This window comes from Prunus avium, chromosome 3 (genome assembly GCF_965620075.1).
Source record: "Prunus avium chromosome 3, drPruAviu1.hap1.1, whole genome shotgun sequence".
Classification (NCBI taxonomy): Eukaryota; Viridiplantae; Streptophyta; class Magnoliopsida; order Rosales; family Rosaceae; genus Prunus; species Prunus avium.
Window position 1 is genome coordinate 30,248,415 of NC_142286.1, and position 27,595 is coordinate 30,276,009.

At 37.7% G+C, this 27,595-nt stretch overlaps 2 protein-coding genes and 1 long non-coding RNA gene across 3 annotated transcripts; 1 reads left to right on the forward strand and 2 right to left on the reverse strand.

Annotated features, from left to right (window-relative positions):
• Positions 1–6,079: 6,079 nt before the first annotated feature.
• On the reverse strand, positions 6,080–10,518 carry LOC110754914 (putative receptor-like protein kinase At2g42960). Its single transcript, XM_021956038.2, has 8 exons — positions 9,886–10,518; positions 8,539–9,286; positions 8,327–8,431; positions 8,000–8,122; positions 7,728–7,898; positions 7,511–7,640; positions 7,135–7,344; positions 6,080–6,645 (listed from the first exon to the last, which is right to left on the reverse strand). Exons 2-8 carry the CDS (start codon positions 9,201–9,203, stop codon positions 6,514–6,516), a joined length of 1,536 nt encoding a protein of 511 aa, XP_021811730.1. The 5' UTR covers positions 9,204–9,286; positions 9,886–10,518; the 3' UTR covers positions 6,080–6,513.
• A 2,655-nt stretch (positions 10,519–13,173) lies between these two features.
• On the forward strand, positions 13,174–14,440 carry LOC110754918 (uncharacterized). Its single transcript, XR_002526412.2, has 2 exons — positions 13,174–13,485; positions 13,601–14,440. It is a non-coding gene; the product is annotated as an uncharacterized LOC110754918 (long non-coding RNA).
• A 3,856-nt stretch (positions 14,441–18,296) lies between these two features.
• Positions 18,297–19,335, reverse strand: LOC110754875 (chlorophyll a-b binding protein 40, chloroplastic). Its single transcript, XM_021955993.2, has one exon. It carries the CDS (start codon positions 19,246–19,248, stop codon positions 18,442–18,444), a length of 807 nt encoding a protein of 268 aa, XP_021811685.1. The 5' UTR covers positions 19,249–19,335; the 3' UTR covers positions 18,297–18,441.
• Between the last annotated feature and the right edge of the window lie 8,260 nt (positions 19,336–27,595).

Sequence of the window (27,595 nt, forward strand, 5' to 3'; positions counted from 1 at the left end):
TTAGAATAATGTAGTAGAACACAAACCTTTCGAAGAACTCTTGGGGCCTGATTCTTGAACTCAGATACAGGGGCAGATCCACCCATTTGCTCTTTACAGCAGCCCAAGCCCATGTGCAGCTGTTGGAATGAAAAAGCCCCCACACCGATCACCTCGGCTCGGAGCCAAGTCGTTTATGTCACATCAGGCTGTGGTGGACGGCGGGGTCCTTCCACGTACTCATCTCATGCTGGCTCTACGCGTTTTGCTAGGGGGCGGGAGTAGACAGAGTAGCCTGCCACGAGTAGCCGAAGTCCTATCTGGTCAGGGAACGGGTTAGATGATTTACAAGTGGTATTGGAAAGGACAGGGGCAGTATTTCGAGAGGCAGTGAATCCTCCCTGACAGGTCTTGTCATCGACGTAGATGAATAGCCTTTCATTACGTTTTCCTGGAGGGTACCGAGCCCCAGGTGGTGAGGTTGGGAACCAAGTCGACGTGCGTGGTTGGTAGTTAAAAGGGCTGGATGACCGCTTTTGCCACGTGGCTAGCGAGGTCCATGTGTTCTCCTCTTATTGGGCAGATGGGCTTCGTGTATACCGAGCGTCAACAATACCCATAATAAATTAGCAACTAGAATTTTAGAGAGAGTGGATGTATGAAAATTTACACAAATAGAGAGTATGATTTTTATTTGTGCTCTTAGTTGTTTTTTGCGTTTTCACTTTTGCCGTGAAAACGATGAAAACATCTTTTTCTTGTTTTCTAACTTAAAGCATAAATCAGAAATTGTTTCCAAAATATCATTGTTGAAATTAAAAAAAAATCACAAAAAAAAAAATTAAAAAAAAAAAAAATCAAATGTGGGTTTTGATAAGCCCCACAACGTTGGGTTGGTCTGGTCCTCACACTACACTTGTTTTCAAAACAAATTTGAAACACCGAGGAAATCAAATTGTCCCTGATCTTATGCCTAAAGAAAAGGAAAGGATCATCCATTCAGTAAATAAAGGAAAATTATAATCTAATAAAGTGGAGGAGGAATAGAATTTGAATGAGGATTATTCCATCTCAAATCTCTCTCGCAATGACTCTATAAAAAGGAGAAGAGAGGAAGAAAGAAAGAAAAAAAAAATAGGTGGAGAATGAAGAAAAAAAAGGAGCTGCTGCTGGAAAAATTGCTAGAGCACAGAGACAAAAGAAATTGTCACAGGTATACTGTCATCACCATTAATTTCTATGTGGTGGCAACCCTTGTGTCAGATTCTTGGATGATAAACCATCGTGGGTGGCAACCCTTGAATCAATTTCTTGGATGATAAATCCATGTTGGGTGGCAACCTTTAAATCAAATTCTTGGATGATAAATCCATGTTGGGTGGCAACCCTTAAACCACATATATGGATAGCAAATTCGTGGGATGATTCCCGTTCAATAAAGCTGTGTTGAGCAAAAGGAAATCCATAGGAGAACAAACAAATAATGTTATGGGAGTTAATTCCAAAATGTGCAAAAAAAAAGGAACGTGCTCTACCCTTGGTTGAGAAAATCACACCAATTCCTTCTCTGTAGCTTCAAATAAAAATGGGAAGTTAGTTCTCCACCAGAAGTTGCAGTAAAGGAGTTGATGACATAAATGAAAACAATAGGAGTTTAATCTCACGGAAAATGTAAAATGGGTTTATACCTCTTGAAACTCTCTAACCAACTCTCTCCCTCTCTGTTAAGAACACACACCAATTTCTTCCCTGTTTGAGAAAATTGCACAAAGCCTTCTCTTCTCAGTTTGAGTATGCTGCATTGAAAGCAAAGAAAAAAAGAGGAAATTAGTTTTGCAAATAACAAAGAAGAAAATATGGTGTTGGGAAGATTGCTTTGTGTTGTGTTTGCATATAGACAGAGCAAGAAGAAGAGGAGAAGTCATCAAATAAAAAAGAAGAAGGAAAGTTTGAATTCCTCATATTGTGTTTGCGTGCATACAGACAAAACAAAGGAAAAGTTGCCTATATACAACCCTGTTTGGAAGATGGCTTTGTGTTATGTTTGTTTGCATACAGATTAAAAAAAGAGAGAAAAAAAAAAGGAAGTCAGCAAAAAGAAAGAAAAAGAAGAGGCATGCGCCTCTTTGGGTCCCTAGGCTGGTTTTCAATTAAAGTTGTTGTCTACTTTGACTGAAGGGAAAAAAAATGCTATTCTATGAAACTCTTGGATGTGTGGCCTGACAAAGAGAAAGGTCATGCATAACTTTTGTTCTGAAAACAAAGATGGCTCTCTAAGAAGGTCTGACACAGAAGCAAAGGAAAATTGGTCTGCGGATTCTTGGTCGTGGAGTAATTGTTTCTTAAGTCAATCAACACTACAATTCCTTCACGGCTTCAACACCTGAAGTCCTAATTCAATTGTGATTGGTGTAGCTCGAAGGGATGAGCTTTACACTGATGACTAGTCATGGGCCAACTGATAAAAAATGTCAAGGCCCAAAAACAGATTATTGGGTTGTCTGCCTATTAGTTCTCAAAGGCCCAAAATATTTAATAAGTTATCCAAATAAACACTCATTAAATTTACAGAGGCCCAAATAATTTTAAAATCTTTAAAGCCATAGTTGGGTCCAAATGCAGATTTCAATTATAGGAAATTAGTGGGTTCATCAAAATTGCTCTTTGTTTTTCTTGGACATTGGCAATAAAAAAAAAAAGGTACAAAACCATCCAATTTTTTTCCATGGGTCATTTACCTATGAAAATCTCCAAATGAGTCAAAGACACAAATTCTAAATTAGTAGGCCACACTTACGTTGGTTTGATCCTGTCATTGGTACGTAGGCAGTCTAGCATCCCACTAGACGCAACCGCAACCAAATTTGAATCTATGGTTCTCTTAACCAAATTCCCCCAAACACTTTTTCCAAGAGGAATGAGTCATTCACTCATTGCATTTTCGAACTACGTTGATTTGATTCCTTCGAAATGGTACATTGGCAATCTAGAGACTCAATCTACATACAACCGCCCAAATCTTAAATCCAAACAAATCCTGATTTATTCTTAACCAAATTCGCCCCAAACACAATTCCATATTGAATCCCTGGTTTATTCAGCTAAATTCACTCATACACTCCTCAATATAATTCAAATCAAATTTTCCTTGCAATGAGTCATTTATTTATTGCAATTCTTTGAACTACAAGTGGCTTGATTCCCGCAAGGGATACGTAAGCACTCTGATGTTGGACTTGGGAGCAGCCACAAAACAAAACACGCACGTTTTGTTTTTTTTATGATGGAATCAATGATGTTCCCTTGAAATAAAGGATTGTAATTAAGAGACACCGCGTCTGGAATGGGTCGAACCTAAAATGATAAAACCTCATTATTTAAATAGTGGTTGTTTGTACCATATCTGACCCTCCACTCATACTTCGACACGTGGATCAGTAAAACCCCCAATTGCCCAAGACAGTGAACAATCGGTATAGGCTACCGATGATGCCTAGCGGAGTCTACAATCAGTATCGTCTACCGATTCTCCGAAGCAAACCTCGAAGGCCACGCCCAAAATATCCAAAGACTCGTGTCAACCTCGTAGGGCCCTCCCACGAGTCCCACATCGAAATTGAGTACTAAGAGCATACCAAATGCCCTCTATAAATAGGCCCATTCACTACAATACAAGGGGTAAGACTTTTCAGCTTGACTTTTATGCTAAATACGTTGCCAGTAGTAAAAGCTCTTAGAAACAAACTTACTTCGGCATCGGAGGGTCTTAGGCTGGTTCCACACCGGTTCCATAGACCTCACGAGCCTCGGCTTCCTTCTATTCAGGATCAGCATCCAAGAACAGGAAGGATCTGCGTCAAGCACTCAATCGATCTCTAGATCGTCCACATCACTTGTAAGTTGCACTCATCTCTATCTGTTTAGTTTTGGTGCCAACAGTGGTGGTGAAATTATGTTGGGAGGTTCACATTTTTCTTCAACAATCATTTTCTGTGTTTTGGAAAACTCATTGTCGAACCTATTTCTGGGATGTTTTTGTTCCCGCAAACAGAAAACGCAACCCCAAAATATTACCGAACGGCAGCTAAATTTTCTAGTCCTCACTTAGACTTAAAATGTAGGCAACTTATATATTGGAGTAATTATAGTGTAGTAGGATAGTATTGTTCACGTAATATATATAAGTGGATATTTATTAATACTATTTCCTAAATGGGGAAAGTATACAGCCGTAGGATTCTATAATTCTCCATATATTGGTGGTGGTGAAGCACTAAGCTTTTGTAACACCAAACGTATGTAACTAAGAAAATTAATAAATTATTATCCCATTTGTTTGGGCTGGATTACAGCACTGGATTGGCTTCAAATGGCCCAATCTTGTTTTTGCCGGTTGCAATGGGGACATTTATCCAGCCCACCACCATTTGCCAGTCTGTTGTTGATATAAGTGTCTTAAATAAAGTCACGTGCGGCCCACATATTTGTTTCCCTACCTACCTGAGGCTGAGAAGAGAAGCAAATATTAATTTTATTTTGTCTGTGAGTTGGGTTGGGTGCGCCCAAAACCCATTAATAATCTAAAGGGGATGATGGTCTTCTTCTTGTTGGTGGTCCTTTCCACACAAGCTCCCAAATGTTTTGTCGCTCCACTTTACCATCAGAGCCAAAATGCACTTGACTCATATGTTAATTTGACTGTATTTACATAGCATATACTCTAATCTATATTTCTTTTATACAAGCAAACACAACTCTAAATCGAGAAGCGGGATTCGATCTTGAGTGTAAGGAGACGGACTAACCACGCAAACTCTAATCTAATTGAATACATATTTATATTGGTTCTAGTGCACGTTACAATATCTGATGCAAGTCCAACAATATCTTGCATGGGTCAAATGCGGGTCTGATTTCTTTTCAAGTCTTGACTAATTTACCACCACAGAAAAAGGAAATAAAACGTGTACAAATTGAGGAGCTCAGTTAGAATTTAGGGTGCATAATTGAGCTCAGCTCCCTTGGTCATGTACGTCTGTGCTGTCCAATACCGACCAAAACAAAAAATTATTGTTGCCATTCAAAGCTTCCAACCACAAAAAATCAAAATTGGGCTCAGCAGAAAATATCCAAAAGATGACCGTTGGACCCGAAAGTCAAAAAAGCTAGACAACTCAGAATTCAAATATAGCAGGCAAGGCAACCCATTCCGTGTATGATCATGATATATTCACAAGCCTCTGTTTGTCTGAGAGTTCTTGGAAACACAAAGAAAAACTGATTGTAGGAGGAAAACGGTCCACAGCAAAAGGACTTGTTAACTCTTGTCAGGCTGAAGCTGACACAATAATGCATTGCATTTTTCATACCACCCATCAATATATATTAATGACTCATTTGACTGAAATATTGCCATCCCAAAACATTGAATGGCTTCTTTCTTTCATCAATGCATAAAGATGAAACTGATACATCTATTGCTTCTTTCTGTTGTCAACTCATTTTGCCATTAAATTGAAGTAGCTTTTCTGATCTGTTAAGAACAGTACAACGCAAATAGGACCACATTGTAAGTTTATTAGGGCCATTCTTGAGTGAGAGTGTGCAAGGAGAAGCTAGAGTGAGAGGGAAATTATTTTCAACAGGATACTACTTGCCTCTTTCCTTCCTTCTAAGGAGATACTACTTCCTACGAATCGACACATGAAAAAATAATTTATCAAAAACACACAAAAAAACTTGTGCGCATATGTCACATTGTCATTGGCAAGAATATAGGAGCTCCTACTTACATGGTAAGGAGGGAAGTATTTTCCTTTTCAAAATGCAAATATCAATTCCCATATTGGGTATCTGTATTTTGTAAGATTTCTGTTAAAATGCAGGTCTAACAATTTATAAATCAATCCTACCACAAGACATGCTAACTTCATTATAGTTCATCAAAACCTGAACCTGGTTGCAAAACACACTTTAGGAGACAAGGCATTATAGGTTAAAACTGAAGCTGTCACCTAGTGCATGTAAAGAGAATTCAAAAAAGCAACAAAATGGGGCTGCCATCATTCTACTGTAACAAATAGCAAGACATACAACTGCATAAAGAGAAAAAGATTACCATCATCATTCATCATCATTAATTCAATGCTTTGTTTTCTGACAGAAGATGAGATGACTTAAAAATAAAATTAATGAAAAAATAAATAAAGTAATTGGAGTTGTTCACCATCTGAAGAACAGTAATCAACTGATAATACAAAGGGAAGAAATTACAATAAGTATGAAATAGACAGCCCCACTGATCCCCAAGAAACATATGTACAAAAGAGCCTATGGAGTTGGGAGCACTCTATTAATTCTTCAAGGATCAGGATCCAATGCTTCATGATCAAAATGGGCTATCTCCAATCGAAATCCTCTCTTAAATTTAGAATTTTAAAAAAAATAAACTTTGGATGTATACTGATGGGCTACTGAAACCTACTCTGGCAGGTGAGGAAGGAATCATTCATCAAGATCATGCGTTTGTCAGTCCTATGCATGAGTTGTCTCAGATATTTGACTCTCCAGATCCCCTGGCTTGTTTCCTATGTCAGCTGAGATAGAGTTTTCCTTCACAGATTCAATATCCATGCTGGTCGTACGACTCTTTCTGTTCCTTCGATCCTGAAGTGTACAAGTTCAAAATAAGATTCATAAGATCACCCAAATTTTGATGAGCATGGTAACAAATAGCAGGACAATTTGGTCACTACATCTAGCAAAATGGGAAAGAAAACAGAGGGACATGAGGCAATAGCGAAGTTAGCTAGGAAAGGAGTTTTGTCAGTTTAAAAGACTAAAACTGACAATTATTTCGACTAAGTAAAGTAAAGCCATTCGTGGTACTAAATTAGTCAACTCACAAATCCAGAACAATTCAAAGGAAGAATACCAAAGCTATGCAACATTAGTCCCAACTAATTGGGGTCTGTAGTTCATCACTCCACTATATAAGGCCATTTCTCTGCAACATCTTCTAAAGATCAAACACAAATTCCTAAAGGAAATTGCACCTACTCCACATTTAGATAAGTAGTCTTATTGTTTCATGAAAACGGACGGAATAAAATAAAGCAACAAAACTTATTTCCAGGGTAAGATGAAGATTAGAACCTCGCGAAATGGGTATTCATCAGCTTCAAGCATACGTACAACCTGGCTCATTTTGGGTCTGTTCTCTGCATCATGATCAACACACCTAAGTGCAACCAAAAGGGCACGTTTTAAGGCACGTGTACTGGGTTTAACTTCAAGGTTTGGATCCACAACATCCTCTGATCTTCTTGCACCTACCATCAATTTTAGCCACTCCACTAGATTGACCTGCCATGAGTATTAAGAAATGCTTCTCAAAAATCTGTACATAATAATAAAGCTTTTGATAACCAGTAAGAACCCTGCATCATGCGGATGAGAATGAGAAAGAGAGGGATGACTGCTGAAGGAAGACACTATCAAAAATAGTAAACAATGTTTTGAAATTTTGAACCTCATTAGCAGGTCGGCCATAGTCCACAGGGTCCCTTCCCGTAACTGCTTCAAGCAGGAGGACACCAAAGCTGTAGATGTCGCTCTTCTCATTTAACAAGCCAGTATTAGCATATTCTGGTGCCACATAACTGCATGATGAACCGAAATTTATGGTCCAATCAGAAGATACTTTGTAGAGAAATTATAATAGGTTAAAAATATAAGAATTTACATACCCAAAAGTCCCCATCACTCTAGTTGTGATGTGACTTTCACCTGAACCCAAGAGTTTGGCCAATCCAAAATCAGAAACCTTGGCATTGAACTCATCATCAATCAAAATGTTGCTTGATTTTATATCTCTGTGGACAACTTTTGGTTCTATAGCTTCATGTAGATAAGAAAGCCTGCAATTCATATGTAAGTCATTTGTCCATTGGTTGGGATCCAAAAATTAAATAAGAAAACTATCATATAAAACACATTTCAGTGAAAGATAACAACTTACGCTTTAGCAGTACCAAGAATCACCTTCATGCGGGCCTCCCAAGTAAGGGTGCCATGTTGGCGCATGGCCCCATGTAGCCATTGTTCTAGGTTGCCATTGTTCACATATTCATATACCAGCATCCTGTGCAAATTGCAACAGATAGCAACTTAGCAAGAACAACAAAAACTGAACCCAAAACACAAATGTGAAGCCATACACTAGGCAGCAAGAGAGGGGAACATTAGACAGAAGCCCTCCTAATGTGAAAATATTATTTTAGTAGACACGCCCAAGTCATTAGGAAAATATAAGTAATTTAATATTAAAATAAAAGGTTAATAATACCTGTGAACCCCTTCTATGCAGTAGCCCAAGAGCCGCACAAGATTTTTATGCCGAACATGACCTATGGCCTCTACTTCAACCCTAAATTCTTTCTCCGCCTGCCCCCTGTATACCAGATCAAAAAAGCAACTATTAGAAAAGAAAAAGAAATTTATAGGTTTCCTGAAAGCACGGTGATAACAAAGATGGTGCATTTGAGTTTATATCCTTACAAATTATTTAAGAGCTTTTTCACTGCCACATCAGTTCCATTGATCAGCCTGCCCTTGTAAACAACCCCATAACCACCCTCTCCAAGCACATTTTCTGCAGAAAAACGATTTGTAGCAAACTGCAGATCCCTAAGAGTAAACCAGTGGCCCCACCCAAGATGAGAAACTTCTGGCAAGCCAATTAAAGGAGAGGCTGTTACAAGCCCTCCATATGGCAATGACGACTGCTTTCGCACATTCCCAGAGCTTCCTTCTTCCCCTGACTGTGAACTACATGCCCTCTCATGATGATAAATTGAGCTGCACTGACTCATGTTATCAGGATCACTTGATTTGCTCGTGCCTAAATGAACTAACATCTTCTCTGAATTCTTATCACTTGCTTTCTCATGTACTGAAAGAAATAAATTATCAGGGTGATCGTGGGTACTCTGAGCCCCAACCTTATCAACATTGATATCTTTAGAGACATTTGGTATTTGGGTGACTGGGAACTTGTCCAGTGATCTTCGAGATTTCCTCCGAAATGTAACCCATATAGATAAGAAACATAGGATTGAAACAATAAATGCGCCAACACATATACCAATTACAACCCATAGTTTTAAACCCAAAAATCCTATCTTCTTCGATAATTCCGCATTCAAAGAACTTCCGGATGACATTCTTATCCTCTGGATGCTATATATTGAACTTGGCTTGGTGTTCTAACTTTCAGTGCCAGAAAAAAAAATTAAGGCATTCCAACCTGGACATGAGAAACAAATCATGTAACTCAAAGCACGTGAAAAGGGTCACAGATATCTGAGATTTCTAATTTCTAAGATGTGATTTTGCTGAAAAAAACTGCAGATTAGTTAATTTGTATTTAGCTAATCCATCGCATCCTATTCCTATGTAACACTCAAATGCCATAATGATAAATAGATAATCCTGCTAAATTCAATCTGAAAATACTAGATTCTTAACTGTCTTCAAATATTAATCATATTAAAGAAGAACCAAAGGTGCCCAAAAGAAAGTAGAATCTGATACAATAACTGAGAAGATTGATGCTTTATTATTTTTAAAAGTTTAAGAAGCTTGATAACACTGGCATTAATGGTTTCACAAGCAAACAGTGAGTGAATACCAGATAAAACGCCGGCAACACTGTAAATTTCAGATTCCATGTATAAAGCAAGCACATGCCCATGAACCACCAACATATACAAATTAAATTCCAAGTCTTCATAAAAGAGAAAGGGAAAACCTCAAACAGCATCACTTATGAACCAAGCAAGAGACCAATAAAGAGAAATGTGAGTGAGTCTGTGTAAAAAGTGTTTCAAAGAAGAAAGCATTTACCTTTGTAGCGATCTAAGCTAGCCCCCTTGATCTTCTTCCTTGAGAACCCAGAGAAGAAAAGAAGGGGCTTCTTTTTGAACCAAGACAGACTCAATAAGCATAGATAGGCCAATGCAGACCTGAAATAACTCGAACCCAACAAAACCCAGATGTCCAAAAAGGCAAGGTTTCCAGAGGAGTAGTTTACAAGTAGAGGAGGATGTGTCCTCAAGTGGGCCAAAAAGAATTCAGAGAAGCAGAAAAATAAATTAAGAAGAAAAGAAAAAAGAAGGAGAGGCAAGCCAGACAAAAATCTAATCTTTCAAGAGAAGGGGAGAGAAAATGAAAATGTGGGGGAAGGGGAGAGAGAAAGGAAAGGAAGGCGTGAATTTATATATATAAAATATGGGGTGGATTTTAGAGGAGCACAAAAGAAAAGGTGGGTAAAATGGTTGGTGGGTGTTTTGTCTGTGTGAAGGAGAGGGGCCTCCAAAGCAAGCTGGAAAGGAAGCTTGGCTTGGTTTGCAATGGAGGAAACCAGAGAAAGAGAGAGAGAGAGAGAAACAGTAAAGAAAAAGCAAAACTGAGGTGAACAGAGATGGGGCATTTATAGCTGGTTAAGAAAACAAATTGATTAAGCCAACAAAAGTAAAGTGGAAAACATGTAGAGAGATAGAGAGAGAGAGAGTCAACCCAACACTAAAACAGGAGGGAACTGCAAATCTAGCTTGCCCTAAGGTTCAGTTACCAAACTGTCCTCATGTCTTTAGGCAAATCCTGTTTGAAATGAAATCTTAAAATATTTAATTTTCAGGGAAGACAGAGACTGTAATAGCCTGTCATTGCATGCTTAGCAACTGACAGACAAATTGGAGGTCCATAAAACTTAGCTCCAGAGACTAAAATATATTCTTGTTTTCATTAATTAAGCATTAAAAACCTTGATTACTTTGTCAATAAACTATCTTCCATTCCCATTTTTTATCTTTTGGTAGAAATGAACAACACACCAGATGCTTGCTTTACCAGATGAAAAGCTTTGTTGTAGCTGTAACACCCCCACATTTTTTTGGAGTTCTTATCATTTCAATTAATTACTTTTATAGTAAGAAAACAATTTGTCCTTCTTTTTGGTAAACAATTTTCAACCATTTTGTCTAGGTTAGGTGATTGGATCAAACTTCTATTTATATGGATAAGGTAATATTTTGTTGCTAAAAATAATGCCTTAACTCTTGCTTTACAAACCATTTTAGAATGTATACTTGGAAAACAATAACATAATTTTTTTTTATAATGAATATGCCTATGCATTTGCATTGCACACACATTCTTGAATGATATATTTGAGAAAATAAGAAAAGAAAAATAATTAATTTAAATGTCATAAATCAAAGTCAGCATTGTTAGGCCTCTCAAATTCAAAGAAAATTAAACATACCATGGGTGGAAATTTGACCTTTTACATAAAGTAATTTCATTATTAGAATAGAGGGTAAACGAGACTCTAAATGCGTAGACGTTTATTTTTTTGGATGAAATAATTCATGAATTTTTTTTTTCTTATAAATGAAACAAGCATGTGAATTGTACCCCATTAAAAAACATATTATCTAATACGGTGAGCATCATTTGTGCTTCTCACATCGCTCCGTGAACACTCCAATGAATGCATTAGTGTAAATACATTATTTTTTAAACCAAAAACATATGTAAATAAGACTACCTTGTACGTAATAGCCAAACTTTTACCTCATAAATCTATATAAATTTTCTTTAAGTTAATGTTTGCATGTATGTATCTTCATCCTTTTTGTGAAAATTAATATTAATTTGTTCTAGCGAAACAAATTTGTTGATGATGTCACATGTGGTTTTAAGCCATCAAATTAAGATTTTGAAGAATCCTTGTGATAAGTTTTGTCTCTATAATCCAAAAGATGGATTGCCGAATTTAAGAAAAATTATATCCGTATCTCGAGAATTATTCTTGTTATAAATTTTGGTCAACCAATAATTTAAAACATGGATTTCCAAATTTTAGTAAATGTATATATATATATCTCTCAATAGTTCTCCTTGTGATAAATCTTTGTCACTCTACAATCCAAAAGATGGATTACAGAATCTGAGTAAATTTATCTCCATATCTCAAGAATTTGATGTAGAGCTATCAAGATAAGGATTTCAATGATTGATGTAATTCAAAAAGAGGAACCACTATGTTACCACAAAAAAGAAAAAAAGAAAAAGAGGAACCACTATAGATATAGATGCATTACCAAATATGAGTAAATTTATGTCCGTATCTCAAGAATTTCATAAAGAATTATCAAGATAAAGATATTTCAATAATTGATGTAATCCAAAGCGAGAAATCATTACAGATTTCTTCGAAGTGGATGTCGTTGAAGTTCAAGTTAACGTTGACATACAATAAATTTTCCATGAACAACACTTCAAACACCATGACACCCTTTAAATTTCAATACAAATTAGTCATATTTGTTTGGTTGCCTATCTCCTCTTGAACTTGATGAGGCAAAATTGGTGCAAATAGATGTGTAGTCTCCCAAATAACAAACTAGGGTTTCTCTTCTGTTTCTCCTGTCTAAACTACTTCTGGAAGATTACTTACTCACTTACACATGAATTAATTATGTACAGAAGTAGCTGTTATGCTTATCCAACTTTATATTTTTTAAAATTCATGGAAATATATTATTTAAAAACATGTTGCAACGGTTCTGAAGGGTAAAATTGTCAATAAGAAGTTGATTATTTGACTAAACCTAACACTGTAAACTTTTAACAGAGCAATTATAGTTTATAATAAACAAATGTGCCTTTCTTGATTACCATCATGGCTTGGGACTTGGGGTCTTATAAAGCCCCCAATTGGGAGAAGGAACAGAGTCTTTGATTTGAAGTTTAACTTTTGATTTAAAATAAAATAAAATATTTGGGGATATTTTATTATGCTAACCCAAAACTTTGAAGTAAACCTATTGGATTGGGCCTTTCCCAAAAGAAATTAAAAAGAAGAAGCAACCAATTAGATTCATCTCAAAGGGCCCACACCAGAGATCTGTGAGCCCAAATATGGATTAGACCAAAATGGATATGATTTCCCACTGCACGCGCATGTCACGTGAGATGACTTTATTGTGTTTTTTTAATTTAATTTTTTATAATTATAATTTTATTTTGCCCTTCTTTTCTTTTTCTTTTTTTCACAAAAATATGTGAGACATTGACATGACATAAATGACCCCCGTCACTTTCTAGTCAGTAGGCTAGAACTAGAATCTAAGCTCGTTTGACTTTCTCTGTCACCTTACCCCTCCATTCCCAGTTCTTCTCAGCCATTGCTGTAAAATGGTATTTTATTATTCTGTTAAAAAGAATTTGTTTATGTCGGAATATTTTTCATGCTTCGGGGCATGGGGAAGTAGGATTGCAATTTGCAACATAGAAGACAAATTTCTGCATATTCTATCTGGGAATATAGATATATTCACAGATTTGAACATTATATCTTCAACGGCTAAAACCTGGAAGTTGTCCATGCATTACTTCACAGATGAAATCCTGTTAAAGCTTAACACTTGAGGTGCTGAGGTATTGAATTCTCGCATGTTTGATCTCTTTGCATGTGGAAGTTAAGCATTTTATTTTTGCCATATGAACAGCAAATAGTGGAAGTAACTCAACCTTTTATATTTTCTACTGCTAGGGTGCTTATGGTTGATGAAACAATAACATCCATTCACCATTCCCTCACATGGTATGATTTTTTTTTTCTTCTCTTTATTGGGGTGGTTCATGTTGTTCACAATACAAATACAAACTTTGCAGCTGCTCTAATTGTGACAAGAAAGGAAATATGGCGTAGAAGGGCAATCTGGAATCGGTGCAAGAATTTCGTGCTCAACTTAGAAGAGATTATGTCTTCGGTCTTGTGGGCCTTTCGACAGAGGGGAGAGTATTCTGCAAAGAGAAGGGAAAAGCAAGGTTGCTGGACTCCATATAAAGAAAGGATTTTTGAATTCCAATTGCTGCTGGACTCATCATAAAGAAAGGATATGATTTATCTCTTTGTTTCCTTCTTGATCAAGAATACTCAAGGGATTAAAACCTAAATCACTCGACCCCCCAATTTAATTTCCTCTTCTCTTTGGCTTGCGGCAAGGATAAGAGACAAAGGAGAGAGGCTCTGCACGTTGAGAGAGAGAGAGAGAGAGAGACGATTGCGCCCCCTCAGAAATCGATCGGCGAGAATGGCACCAGTTTTTTCGTGAAGGACAATGATGTGGGAAGGGTGGGTTGGAGGTTGGGCTGGAAGGGATGGGTGATATCGGAGAGAGTGGTGGAGGGGGTGGGGGGCTATCTTTACTTCTTTTTTCTCTAGGGAAGAAGAGGGTAGGGCTGCGGTAAAGATGGGTTTTTTTTTTCTTCCGGTTTTTAAGTTTTTTTATTGTTTATTTATTTATTTATTTTATTTCTTATGTGTAGTCTACGTCAATTAAAACATAAGTCCCGCAAATGTCACATTGGCACTTAATGTTTTTATTAACAGTTTGGTCAACGGAGGGGGTAAATTTTGGATTTTCCGCAAGTTTGAGTACGTACTTGTAAATGTCCCCAAAAGTGGATATGAATTTGAAAATAACCCTATAATTTGTGTGCTGTCAAATTTGTCTTTACATATTGTTTTATGATTGTTTGTAAGAATATATATATATATATATATATATCTTATCCGGATGTCCGCACATTATTATCGTGCGGATCCTATTGTAAACATGCAGGAAAACAGAAAGGGGTAGTACAAAATACACAGCGTCCGCACGATAATAACGTCCGGATGTCCGCATAAGAGAATTTCTGTATATATATATATATATATATATATATATATATATATATATATATATATATATATATATATATATATATCAATGCAAATGTGAGTGTGTGTGCTTATAGTTAATTATATCAATGCAAATGAGTGATGAAATTTAAATGTGTATAGTCTAAGGGTGATTGTTGTGAAATTTGTCTTTCTAGATCATTAATGAATGTTTGTAAACAAAAAATACATATATATTCCAAACGTGAAAAATTAAAATATCAAGATCTTGTAAAATTGAGCGACTGAAAAGCACAAATGAAATGTTTAACCAAGGTGGTTGGTGTGAGTGGTTCGGCACTCTCATTCCTTAAGAGAGGTTAGGGGTTCGATTCCTGTTCTCGTACGGAGTCACCACTTTGGCCAACACTTTACCCCTTACGGGCCGACCCGGTGTGAGTGGGGATTAGTCTGGGTTGTGGTTAAGGCTTAAAGGTGCCACCCATAGTTGGGGCCTATCCAGGACCACCTCATGGTTCAGACAAAAAAAAAAAAAGCACAAATGAAATGTTTTAACCAAAAAAACACAAATGAGATGCGAAAAATCAATAATGGCCTTAATGGTATTGTAATCTAGTAGGGTAAAAACGACATTGCCTATTTATCTTTATTCATGAATTGACCCCAACGTGTCTTGTCCTTTAGCATTCAAAACTATTCCTAAATTTCCAATTGGTCCTTTTGCAGTTGAGGACATACATGGCTTACCGTATACTTCCGATTTTTTAAACTCTACTCAAGGCGTTACGCTCTACACTCCAAGTTAGTAATCAATATTAGAAGAAGTTTCAAGTTCAAATCGCATTCAAATCATCCAAACTAATAATGATATGACTTGAGATTAGGTTGTTACAAATATGACTAGGATCAAAGACACCCTTAATTGAGAATGTAAAAACAATTGTGTGGAACATAGGACCCATAAAGGGAGCCCACATTGCCTAGTAAAAACATTGAGGTCCATAAACAACCATTGATAGTAGGAAAGCCTTCGGCAACCTACCTGCCAATTCGGTTAAAGAAGGCGTCTCGCAAGCTATCTCTTACACGGACACGTGGTAGCCCCTCAGGTATCAAAATACAACTCGAAGTGCACACCTCCCAAGAATCTATAAATAGAGGCACAAGTCCCCAAAAGCGAGGTAACAGTTACATTCGGCTACTTAGCCCTTATTGTGTCCAAATTACTATTTACTCTGTCTTTAAGCTAACTTAAGCATCGGAGAGCCTTCAATCGGCACCACACCGGTGCCCAAGGTCTTGCCGTTGCTCTTTGTCTTGCTGATAATCCTTGTCTGCCCAAGAGTCCTAAAGGTCGAAAATAACATCACATCTCTAAGTTGAATCCACAAGTAGTCTTCCATTTTTGAGTATCAACAATAATAATTCTAAGTGAGAAGATAAGATTATTTGACTTTTAAACATTTGTCTTGGGTCTTTATTGTGCCAGCTCATTTGATACTCCTGCATCAGTTGCCTAATTTGAAGCTTTAAGCCAATGTTGTAGGCACCACTATGATTGTCAGTTGATAGGCATAAGACAAACTGGAATTCACCATATATGTAGCTTCTCCTATTTATGTTATAAATATTGTGGGTAATGGGTTTTAGCCTCTCCATAAAAAGGAAGGATTGCCCACAACAAGCTTGTTGTCAGTGGTCTTATATAATCATAAATTTCTCAATAAATAAATATTGAAGTTACGTGATTAGAGATATAGATTCATGGATGTATAGACTTAGTGATAGAGTAAATTTATCTTTCTTATTACGTGTTGAAGTCACGTGATAAAAGAGATAGATTCATGAACATTTATGACTGATGGTAGGGCATATTTGGACGTCTTGGTGTCACTAGTCTTATATATTTATGAATTTATCTCTCTCTTTAAAGGTTGAAGTCACCTGATGAGAGAGATAGACTCATAAATGTATACAATTGATGATATAACAGATTTATCTATTTTATTATGTGTCGAAATCACATAATAAAAAAGATAGAGTCACAAATATATACAACTGTTCTCCACCTTCAAGACTTTAACCAATGCTTGGCTGGTTTTATTCCTTGGATGAAGAAAATGCTCTTCTCTCACTTCTGATTCTCTAGCCCTCCTTCTCGGCCTCAAACTCCTATAACTTATAGGCCCAGCTCATCTCAATTCTAAATCCTAACTTATAGCCCTCCTTTTATGTCTTTCACTTGACTTATATAATATATCTTTCACATGCTATTTTCTTTATATGAATCTGTAAATTTGACTAACATTCCCACTCTGAGGATAAACCCAAAGGGAACATGAAGATCTTGTAGCCATGAAAGTGTCTCTCAGTTTTTTAATACTCAATTTGCTGCTTTCTTCCATATCTGTCCCTCCCTGTTACATTCCAATAAGATGCTCATTTCTTGGATGCTTGCACGAGGCCTTCTAAAAATATTCCAAGTGTTTTTTTTATTAACCTGTCTCCCACATCTCTCCCATTATCCATGCCATGCCTTGGTCTTCTTTATTTTATCATGGAACATAATCATATATCTATTTTACACTTTACTATAATGAAAGGCCACGTAACATGATAATAAAAGTTGCCCTAACTTTATGCAACTTTGGGTAAATTAAAAAGTACACGGAATTTTGAAGTGTAGGATTAACTGTATGAATCATATGTTTGCATGTGCATTTCTTATAATTTAGCTTTGTTTGCATCTTGAATGCTATCTAGAATAAGGGAAGGTTATATCTTCTACTCACCATTTTCTGCTAAATCATTCATCCTGTGATAGCTTGCACTTGAAACAAAAATGTTTGCTTTGCCATTATGAATCCAATCATTCAAGCTCAGACTGAGGCATTCGAGCTCTTTCTCTCCTACTTCTTTGGTTCCCTTTTCAGCTAAATTGAGTAAATTTTAAGCCACTTCATTTAAAAATAATAATATGAATCTAGCAGCTTTGCACATGGATTGATGTAGAGCAAATTTAGTTTCTCTCACATTTTATGCACAATGTAGCATTTGCCTTTACAGATTCGGAAAATCGAAATCAAGTTACATCTTAGAATGAATGTGATGGTTGTATTGTATGAGATATGACACTCTTAATTTAATGGAAGTTCTATAATCTTCATTATTAGAAACTACAGAAATAAAACAATGCAGATAATTGGACATCTGAAGTTCTGCAGACTGCTGCAGAATTTGGTCTGTTGCTTCATCTGCTGCCTTCTCCCTGTTACTTTCCCTTACATAGATGCTCATGAGTCATATGCATGTCAGTTGGGTTGATTTTTGAAGTGTCCTCTCTCTTCTCCAATGCGATTAGCACCTTTGCTTTGCCTCTAAATTCCAGTCCTTGCTTTTCTTTTTTCCATGACAAGATGAGTTTTATCAGCATTTTCTGGATGAAAACAAATGCCAACGAGGTTTTTCCCATTTCTTGCAGTGCATCATAATTCTGATTCAGTTCAGTAATGTAAGCAAATTGAGCTTTATAAGTAAGGTGAATCTATTCACATGCAAATTTTTACTCCAAGAAATTGTTGATGTATTCTTTTGCACTGCTGACAACACCCAAGTAAGTTTCATAAAATTAACCACATTAACAGAAATCCTGTTTCACAACAATAATTGTTACAAATCTGCTTCTCTCTCTCAAGTTCTCAGCCTCACTTTCCAGGAACAAAGTTTGTGGCATATGACCAAGCGTTGTTGTTAACAGGGTCAGCCAAGTGGTCAGCCAAGTTCTCAATTGGTCCCTTTCCTGTAACAATGGCCTGCACAAAGAAACCAAACATGGAAAACATGGCCAGTCTTCCATTCTTCAGCTCCTTCACCTTCAGCTCAGCGAAAGCCTCTGGATCCTCAGCAAGACCCAATGGGTCAAAGCTCCCTCCTGGGTATAATGGGTCAGTGATCTCCCCGAGAGGCCCACCTGCAACTCTGTAACCTTCCACTGCGCCCATCAAGATAACTTGTGTGGCCCAGATAGCCAAAATGCTTTGGGCATGGACTAAGCTTGGGTTTCCCAAGTAGTCTAGCCCACCCTCACTGAATATCTGGGCTCCAGCCTTGAACCATACAGCCTCACCGAACTTGACCCCGTTACGAGACAAGAGTTCGGGGAAAACGCAGCCCAGAGCACCGAGCATGGCCCATCTTGAATGGATAACTTCAAGCTCACGGTTCTTGGCAAAGGTCTCTGGGTCAGCTGAGAGCCCAGCAGTGTCCCAACCGTAATCGCCAGGGAATTCTCCAGTGAGGTAAGAAGGGGACTCACCGGAGAATGGGCCCAAGTATTTAGCACGGTCAGGGCCATACCACGGGCTACCGGATGATACATTTTTTTTGGACTTGGCTGCGGTTTTGCGCATGGTGACTCGGCCCTCACCAAGAAGGTTAGATGCAGAGGGACTAAGGTTGACAGCTTGGCCAGCAAGAGAAGGGGAGGAGAGAGCCATTGTTGAAGAAGCCATTTGATAAAAATGGAAGTATTTCAGTCTCTCTTAGACAATGTGGTAGAGACGTTGTTGTTGTTGTTGGTAGAGACGTTGGTGGGTGTATGTATAGGTTTGAGGGTGCATGGGGTCCTTATCTTCTTTTTTTGCGAAACAGGAGAGATAGGGGTCCTTATCTTTGTGATATCTCCATCTCTTTTCTTATTGGTGAAAATGATGTTCAAAGGATTTTCAAGACGGATCTCTTCGTTTGAGCTTTGATGCTTTTCCAGTTGGCTTGATATGCTCCACTACTTTACTTCCAAACAACAGAAAAAAAAAGGAAAAATTAAAAATCTGTTTTTGATATTATTACATGCTTCCAATGAGCTCTAAGCCAATTGAATTTAGTCAGTACTGTTTGTGGTGGTGAGACTTTTTCATTTCCAGGTGGCTTGATGTGTTCCACTAGTATTATACATGTAAACAGGAAGAAGAAAATATATCCGTTGATCTCTGCAGCCAATATAAAATGGCCACATACTCTTTTGATGAGAGAGAGAATCTAAGGATGATAGTTTGTAACAACAGACGGTGTTGTTCTCCACCATAGTTCTTCACGTGAATCCAGAAATGACAAGACACTCTCCCTCTAATTCCTATACTTTTCAATTGTTTGTTGTTACTACTCTTTATGTCATGGCCGACCCTTCCGTTTTCACTTTCAGATGGACAAATTCTCACCCTCCCTCACATATATATTTTTTGGGTTCAAGTTATTGGGGAGGAGAGTTTACACAAATATTCATTAGGTATTTGGAGATTTCGAACCTTTGCCTGCATGGATGGAGGTGGAAGAGCTACTAACTGAGCTATACCCTACTAACATTCACGTATATTTAATCCAACCTAAAATGTCCACTAACATAACCTTTTTTTTTTTTTTTTTTAAATGTGAGAAAGGAAACTAACAAATACGCGACCCTTTAGGGCACGCAGGGCCAAATAGGTCCAAATAAAAAGAAGAACCAACAGAAAGAGGGAGACCACTCTTCCACAGCTTCAAGGGCGAAAGCGAATGACCAAGGGAAGCAAGAGCATCCGCAACCGCATTGAATTCATGAAAGACATGAGAGAAGGAGACTTGATCACAGAATGTTGTGAGATGTAGAATATCTTGGACAAGCTGGTTAATGCATGAGGAAGTCGAGCATCTCTTCAAAACTGAGTCAATGACAAGTTTAGAATCTCCTTGAACTAAGAGTTTGGACCAACCCTTGGAAACATCATAAGCCAAGCCATCTCTAAGCGCCAAACATTCTGCCACAATAATAGAATTGCGACCAATCTTCTTAGCACCAGCTAGCACAGCATGAGCATTATCATCTCTAATAACAAAGCCAATCGTAGCATAACTATTTATTTAGACAGAGAGTTTGTAAGTCAAGTAGTTAATAATATTATTATTCAACTATCTAGTGGCGGAGTTAGGATTTTGCATTAGAGGGGGCTCTTCACAAAATTTTATAAAATAATTCAAATAGGAACACTCAAGCGCTAACCGGTTAATAAGTTAATACGATACTAATTACTCGGTTTAGCTCACTTCATAATATCATTTCTTATTGATTAATAATTTCTTCGTTCATTACAATCATAATTGTCCTTAATTTCATATTATAAAATGATTGAATATTAATCTCATCATCTACACTATTAAAGACTCATAAGTTAATAATTTATATTCCAACAGAAAGAATAAATACAAAAAAAATTCATAAATCCCAATATTAAAGTGACATGTAAAAAGGAAGGGAAAAAAATCATAAAGCTTAAGCTTAAGTTAAACAAAAGAGGAAGAGAAAGAGAAGGAAAAAAATTAGGAGTTTTTAGTGCAAATATCATAACATAACCTAGTAGATTTAATTGAAAGTAGAAGAGTGATTAAGAAGTTTGATGGTTAATTTGTAGACAAAAAGAACCTAATATATTGTTCCCTACATGGCTCCGCCCCTGCACCTATCCACATGTCACTTCTATGTCTACGTTCGATTTCCCTATATAAAAATGATATTTATACTACAAATACAATTGTCGTCAATGAGATTTACTTTTGAAAAAAATACTACATGTGATTAGTCCAAATAGTCATTGGTAACATTAATATATACTTTGTTGATCATAATATGTCACATATCATTTTAATCCTTACTAATGTGTACTCCCTTGAGTTTACTATAACTTGTCAACAAAACAACAAGTAGATTAAATGAGAAGTAATCTGCAGCAAGGTGATAACTTATCCTTTCAGATCTTGATGACCGCTAGAATTACAGTCTAATCCAATTTCATCAACATAATTAAGCACAATTGCCAAAATGTTCGGTTCATTTTTACACATGATTTTTCATGTTATTCACCCACTATTTTGAGTTAGTTCTTGACATTTTATAGCTTTTTACTTCCTTTTTGTGTTTTCTTAGATTTTGCCTTGGTTGGGATGAAAATGAGCTAAAAGTGCATTATTAGTTATAAATTCTGTTTTTGTTCATTTTCGTAGGTCAACTTCTTGGCCTGGGATCAACATGCTCTGTTGCTCGGATGAGGTCATGATCTTCATGAGACTTGTTCCAATGGATGTTAACTACAACATATCCAAATTTGAGCTTCATTGGACAAGTATTGCCTATCCAACCAATCCATCATGTTACCACAGTTCTGGAAATCCGGATTTGGCCAGCTTTTACCTCCCTTGTGTCATCTTAACTTCTTGTTACCATAACTCTTGGTAACAAGGAATTACATTTGTAAAATAGATATTTTCTGAGCTTTTGGCATCTTTGTGAAGTCAAAGCTCCATCATGGCAAGGGGACAATGGGCTAAGGCTTTATCAAAGGTGGTAGTTTTATATTAAAAGGTAAAAGCTGGAAAGGAGGAGAGAGGGAGGAGAAGTCAAAATTGCAATCTGATATTGGGAGCCTTTTGATCGTGGGAAATCAGGCTATTCCACATTCTACACAACTTGAGAGCAGCTTTTGGGGGAGCTAAGAGCAAGGAAGGAGAAGGAGGTGCAGCCAAGGAAGAAAGGAGAAGACTTCCACCATTGAAGACTTCAAGCTTTCATCATTTCCAAATCTGTAAACTCCTTCTAGTTATATTTCGAGTTTGTATTTGGAATAAGTATGAGCAACTAAACTCCATAGCTAGGGCTTAGGTTGAAGCCCTAAACATGATTACCTTATTGTTTTGATGCTTGAGTGTATGAATTTCTAGATGTTGTTGATGAACCCCATTCACTAATTGAATTTTATGATATGTGTTTGCTTCCTTTGCTTAATCACCTTAGGTTGTATGCATGTAGCTAAAGTTGAGAAGTTGTGTAAGATAACCAAGAACACAATTTCTAATTAGCAACAAATGATTGAACTTGTTTAAGTGAGCATCATGTGAATTGGTTTCTTGACAACAATTGATGAATTCCAATTCACCAAATTAATCTATCCTTGATGTGTGTTTTCCTTGATTGATTACCTTTGAAAGCATGCTTCTTGAGGTTGTTGGGATTATGTGTATCTTCATGTTTTCCTAAGCAATAGATGGATGGAGTAAGAACCATCCATGTGAATTGGTTTCTTGAATACCTAATGTAAACACCATGCTATTAGGGTTCTTGTGATGTTCATATTCTCTTTGAACTTAATGGGTTTTCCTTGCAATCGAATTGAAGTACGAACCATACCTAGGTTCGGTTATGAGGAGGGCACAAGTATTGTAGCACGAACCATGCACTTTACGTATATTAGAGAGAATCAATGCGTCTTGAGCCACGACCCATGGTCTTGATTGCGAACATCTTCATCAATACATTTAGAGTTCATCACTTGAGTATCCATGAACATGGGTAGAATTGTTTAGGGTGGATTCCGAAACCCTAGTGTTTGTTACATTTTAATTTCACATTTTGATAATTCATCTCTGCCATTCACATTTAAATTCAAAGTCCATTTACTTTCATGCAATAGAAATAGGTCACTTGAACCAAATCAAAAAACCCCCCCAATGTGTGTGTGAGTTGCGTGTTTGACACGTTTTGTGTCTTTGTCACTGAATTTTGTTTGTTTCCGTAATTGTTTTGGACTTTTGGTCCGCGTTGTGTTCTTGCATTTTCTGTGCTGATTCCAACCGTATAAAGAACGTGAATTTTGGATAAACGGTTGGAAAGTTATAGGTCAAAAACTGGACAGAGGTCGAAACTGAAAAACAGAGAAACGAATCTGTCCAAATGGTGATAAACGGGTGATAGAAAGTGCTGTTTGTGTTTTTCTTTGTTTTCTTGTGTTGTTTCATTTCTTTTATCTTCCTTACTTCATTTTTAGTTTCCAATTTGTATTGTGTTTGTGTGTTGTGTAAAATTAGTGTTCTTTACGTACTCAAATTAGAACTTATAGGAAACCGACAAGTTCTTCGTGGGATCGACCCCGTACTTACATAATCTATACTTCATTAGATTCGTGCACTTGCGGGTATTTTTAATTGGTTGTTTGCACATTAATTTGTGTCCTTTTAGGAATGCAACAATTTTTGGCGCCGTTGCCGGGGAACTGGCACGGTTGCTTATTTGTTTTGTTTGAGTATGTTTAGAGTACTTAGTTTTATTTTTGTTTATTGATTGTTGTTTCATTTTATCTTGATTTGTTTTTGTTTCTTTTTCTTACAGGAACATCCGAGGAGTCACCTCCACCATCTCCAATGGCAGCCGCAACTGAAATTGTGGAACTTACTATGTAAGAATACTCCAATAAATTTGTGATGGAAGAAGCAAATGTTTTTGGCTCATTTCATAATGAATTGCCTATGAATGAATATTTCCGACAAACATACAATTCGGAGTGGAGAAATAATTCAAACTTCTGGTGGACCGACAATCCAAATTTTCAACAAGGGTCATATCAACCATATCAAGGCCAACATAATACTTGTCCACCTTATGGTCAACCCCAATATTATAATCCACCACCACTTAGTCAATCTCACCAACCACCTCAAGGACCAACTTTGGAAGAAATTGTTGCTTCAATGGTTAGACACACAGATAGTTTCATCATGCAGAGGAATGACACCCATATGCAGAGGAATGATACCCACATGCAGAAAATGGTTAAGGCCATTGCCAATCTAGAAAATCAAGTGGGGCAAATTGTCACATCTTTGAGTCAAAGGGAAGCTAGGATAATGTCTAGCCAAACAGTGATACAAAATGGGCGTGAGCATGTTCAAGCAGTTACCTTGAGAACTGGTAAGGTAATTGGTGAAATTGATGGTTCTAAAAATTTGATTCACAATGTTGATGAAATGCAGGTTGAGCAAGTGATTGGGCCTAAGGAAAAGGATGAAATCAACAAGGGGGAAGATAAACAAGCAGCATCTTCACCTGAGTGGATCCCAAAGCATGAACTTGCAAGAAGGGCAAGAAAGGAGAAGGTAAGTCGTGAACTTACTGATGAAGATATCTTACATGCTCCTTTTCCTCACAGGTTGATGAGTTCTAGGAAAAATCAACATGCCAAGGACATATTGGAAACTTTCAAGCAAGTGCAAGTCAATATTCCTTCCTTGGATGCAAACAAGCTCAAGGAATGCGAAACTGTTGCATTAACGGAAGAGGTTTCTGCTGTTTTGCAAAGGAAGCTTCCTCCCAATTTGCAAGATCCAGGAAGTTTCACAATTCCTTGTATAGTTTGTGATAAATTGTTTGAGGAACCTTTAATTGATTTCGGTGCTTCAATTAATCTAATGCCATATTCTGTTTTTGAAGTACTAAAGGAAGACAAGCTGAACATCCATGTTCCAAGCACCAATCATATGTTCAATGTCACTCCTTCTACTCAAATGAGAAGGCCACCCGACCCTAAATATGTGCCTCCTCCATCTAATCCACGTATTGAAGAGCGCTTAAAATTGCTTTTGAAACCTACTCATGTGCATAAAAAGAAAAGAATACGAAATGGGTTGATTAGATGGCAAAGGGATTTGAAGAAACTTCATGTTCGGCACAAGGAGGCGATTGAGCCAAAACCCCCCAAGTGACCCAAGTATGTTGGAAGTCCGGCAAAAGACTTTAAACTTAGCGCTTCTTGGGAGGCAACCCAAGGTGAATAGAAGAAGTTTGTTGTCGTCCTAATCGCTTCAAAGTGGAGTTTCTCTAGACTCAAACTTACTTTTATTTTACTTTATTTATTTATTTTCCTTTTGAGTTAGGATTTCAATCTCCAACCAAGGTAATTTCGATTTTCTTGTTGTTTCTCTTTGTTTTTCTTACTTTTACTTTCCTTTACTTGTTTGTGTTTCTATTTTGTTGTTAAGTTTGGGAAGTAAATTGCTTCATGATTGCACACACTGAACTTTGGCTCAAATGTTTATTTCATTCCATACATGTGATTCCAAACACAAACTTGAAAAAAAAAAAAAAAAACATAAATTTCTCAATCACATGTTCATTGTTGCATTTTGCACCACCCGAGGCTTCTACTAATTGCCTCTGTCTGTTCTTGCTTGTAGAACCTGCAACAGCTCTACATGATCTTCATTCCTCTTTTGCAGCATCTCTACATGCTGGCTGGCACTGTAGAGCCGCTTCTGCAGGTCCGCCACCAGAGCTTTCAGGGCCGCCACCTCCTCACTCAGTGCCCCGCACTCTCGTGTTCTCGCCAGTAGGCGCATGCCCAAATTTGTGGCCGAGACCGCGTTGAGCACGGTTAGATTGTGGGACTCGTCCACTGCCATCTGGTCAGACCTCTGCGCCACATGCAGATGATCTGCAACTGTAAGTCTGCTGACAGTCATGCCCTCCGGCATTACTGCCCTTCGCGGCACCACCTCAGAGAAGTTTGAGGCCGAGCCATGATGGTATGAGGAGTTTGGGAAGATAGGGTTTGGAGGAGCCCGTATCTGGGCATTTGGTGGTGCAAGCGACAACTCAAGGTTAAGGTCATCAACAAGCATATCTGGGGATGCCATTGATTTTTCTGTCTGGGCTTTTTGATGGTTTTTCTTGAGTTTGCAGGTTGAAATGTAGGATGCTCCTTCTTTCAACCGAGAAGTGGTTTAAATAGACTTATTCTCATAGGGGAGCCGACACCACTTTGTATTTCCGGAGCAATTTGCGGATGAGTCAAGTTAAACAGGGAAGCATTTCTGCTTTCACTTTACTTTCTTTCCCTCCCTGTTTTCTGGTTCATTGTGTTTTGATTTCTTTTTAGTTTGTCGTCTTTGTTTTATTTCCGTTGGGGAAGTGTGCTTTGTTTCTTTTTAGTTTGTCGCATTCCCTTTATTCAAGTTTGGGAAGTGTGTTTTGTTTTTCTTCTTTGTCTTTTGCAACTTTCTTTTCTTTTATTTCCGAAAACGAGAAATTGAAAAAAAAAAAAAAAAAAAAAAAAAAAAAAAATCACCGAAAGGCAAAGACAAACAGGCACACCAATAATACACTAGAATCATTTTTTTCCAGTGCTCGGTGTCTCGACCATAGGACCCTTGAGTTTAGCCCTTTGGCTATCCACTTCCGGGGCTTCACGCACAGCCTCTTGGGGCTCATCACTCGAGCTCCCAAAGATTGCATTCTTAGCTTGAGCGTAACCACTCTCGCGGTCTGTTTTCTTGCGTTTTCCCGGTCGGTCTATGTCCTCCAACTGCTTTCTCATGTCATGGGCATAAACACTTACCATCTTTGAGAGATTTTTGTTCTCTTCCCGCAACGCCTCCAGCTGGTGTCGATTCACCTCTAGTATCCTTGCCCTTTCTGTTTTTAAACTTTTAATAATACTCTGGCACTCTTCAACCATACTTCGCTCTGCCGCCAACTGACCTCTTAGCACCTCCACCTCATGGGACTTCGCAATTAGGCGATGACCCACACTTGCGACTGTTGCTGTGCTTTGCACGCTTAGTGCCAGAGCATCGCTCACGACCCGGTTGTCATCCCTTGATCCCAGCACCCGTATATCCTTGGGAGTCACTAGATTTCTAGCAACTCCAAGGGCAACATCGTTGTCCAGCAGTATCGAGTCATTCACTGTCACGTGCCCCCGTGCTGAGGCAAAGTAGGGCATCCACACTGGTGCCACTGCTTGGCCCTGAGTCTGAGTTGGTTGAGCTAGGTTGAGATCCAGCGAGAATGGGTAGGAAGAGGCCATTTGAACTTTCTTTTCTTTTGTTCTTGCTTTTCTCTTTTGTGTGTTTCTGAGTTTTGTGTGTTTTGCCCCAACTCTTTCTCTTCTTCTTTTATAGAGTTAGTTTCTACGTAACCCTAGCCACTGCGCTTCTGGTTTGGCGCGGCCCTTGCGGCCTATCCCCCTCTATCGCCTCACCTGTTCCCCAACCCCTTTAATT

Coding starts and splice junctions, on each gene's coding strand:
- LOC110754875 (XM_021955993.2), bottom strand. CDS start 19,248: ATGGCTTCTTCAACAATGGCTCTCTCCTCCCCTTCTCTTGCTGGCCAA.
- LOC110754914 (XM_021956038.2), bottom strand. CDS start 9,203: ATGTCATCCGGAAGTTCTTTGAATGCGGAATTATCGAAGAAGATAGGA. Junction 7,345..7,510: donor ATGGCCGACCTGCTAATGAG/GTTCAAAATTTC, acceptor TACTCATGGCAG/GTCAATCTAGTGGAGTGGCT. Junction 6,646..7,134: donor ATGAATACCCATTTCGCGAG/GTTCTAATCTTC, acceptor TGTACACTTCAG/GATCGAAGGAACAGAAAGAG.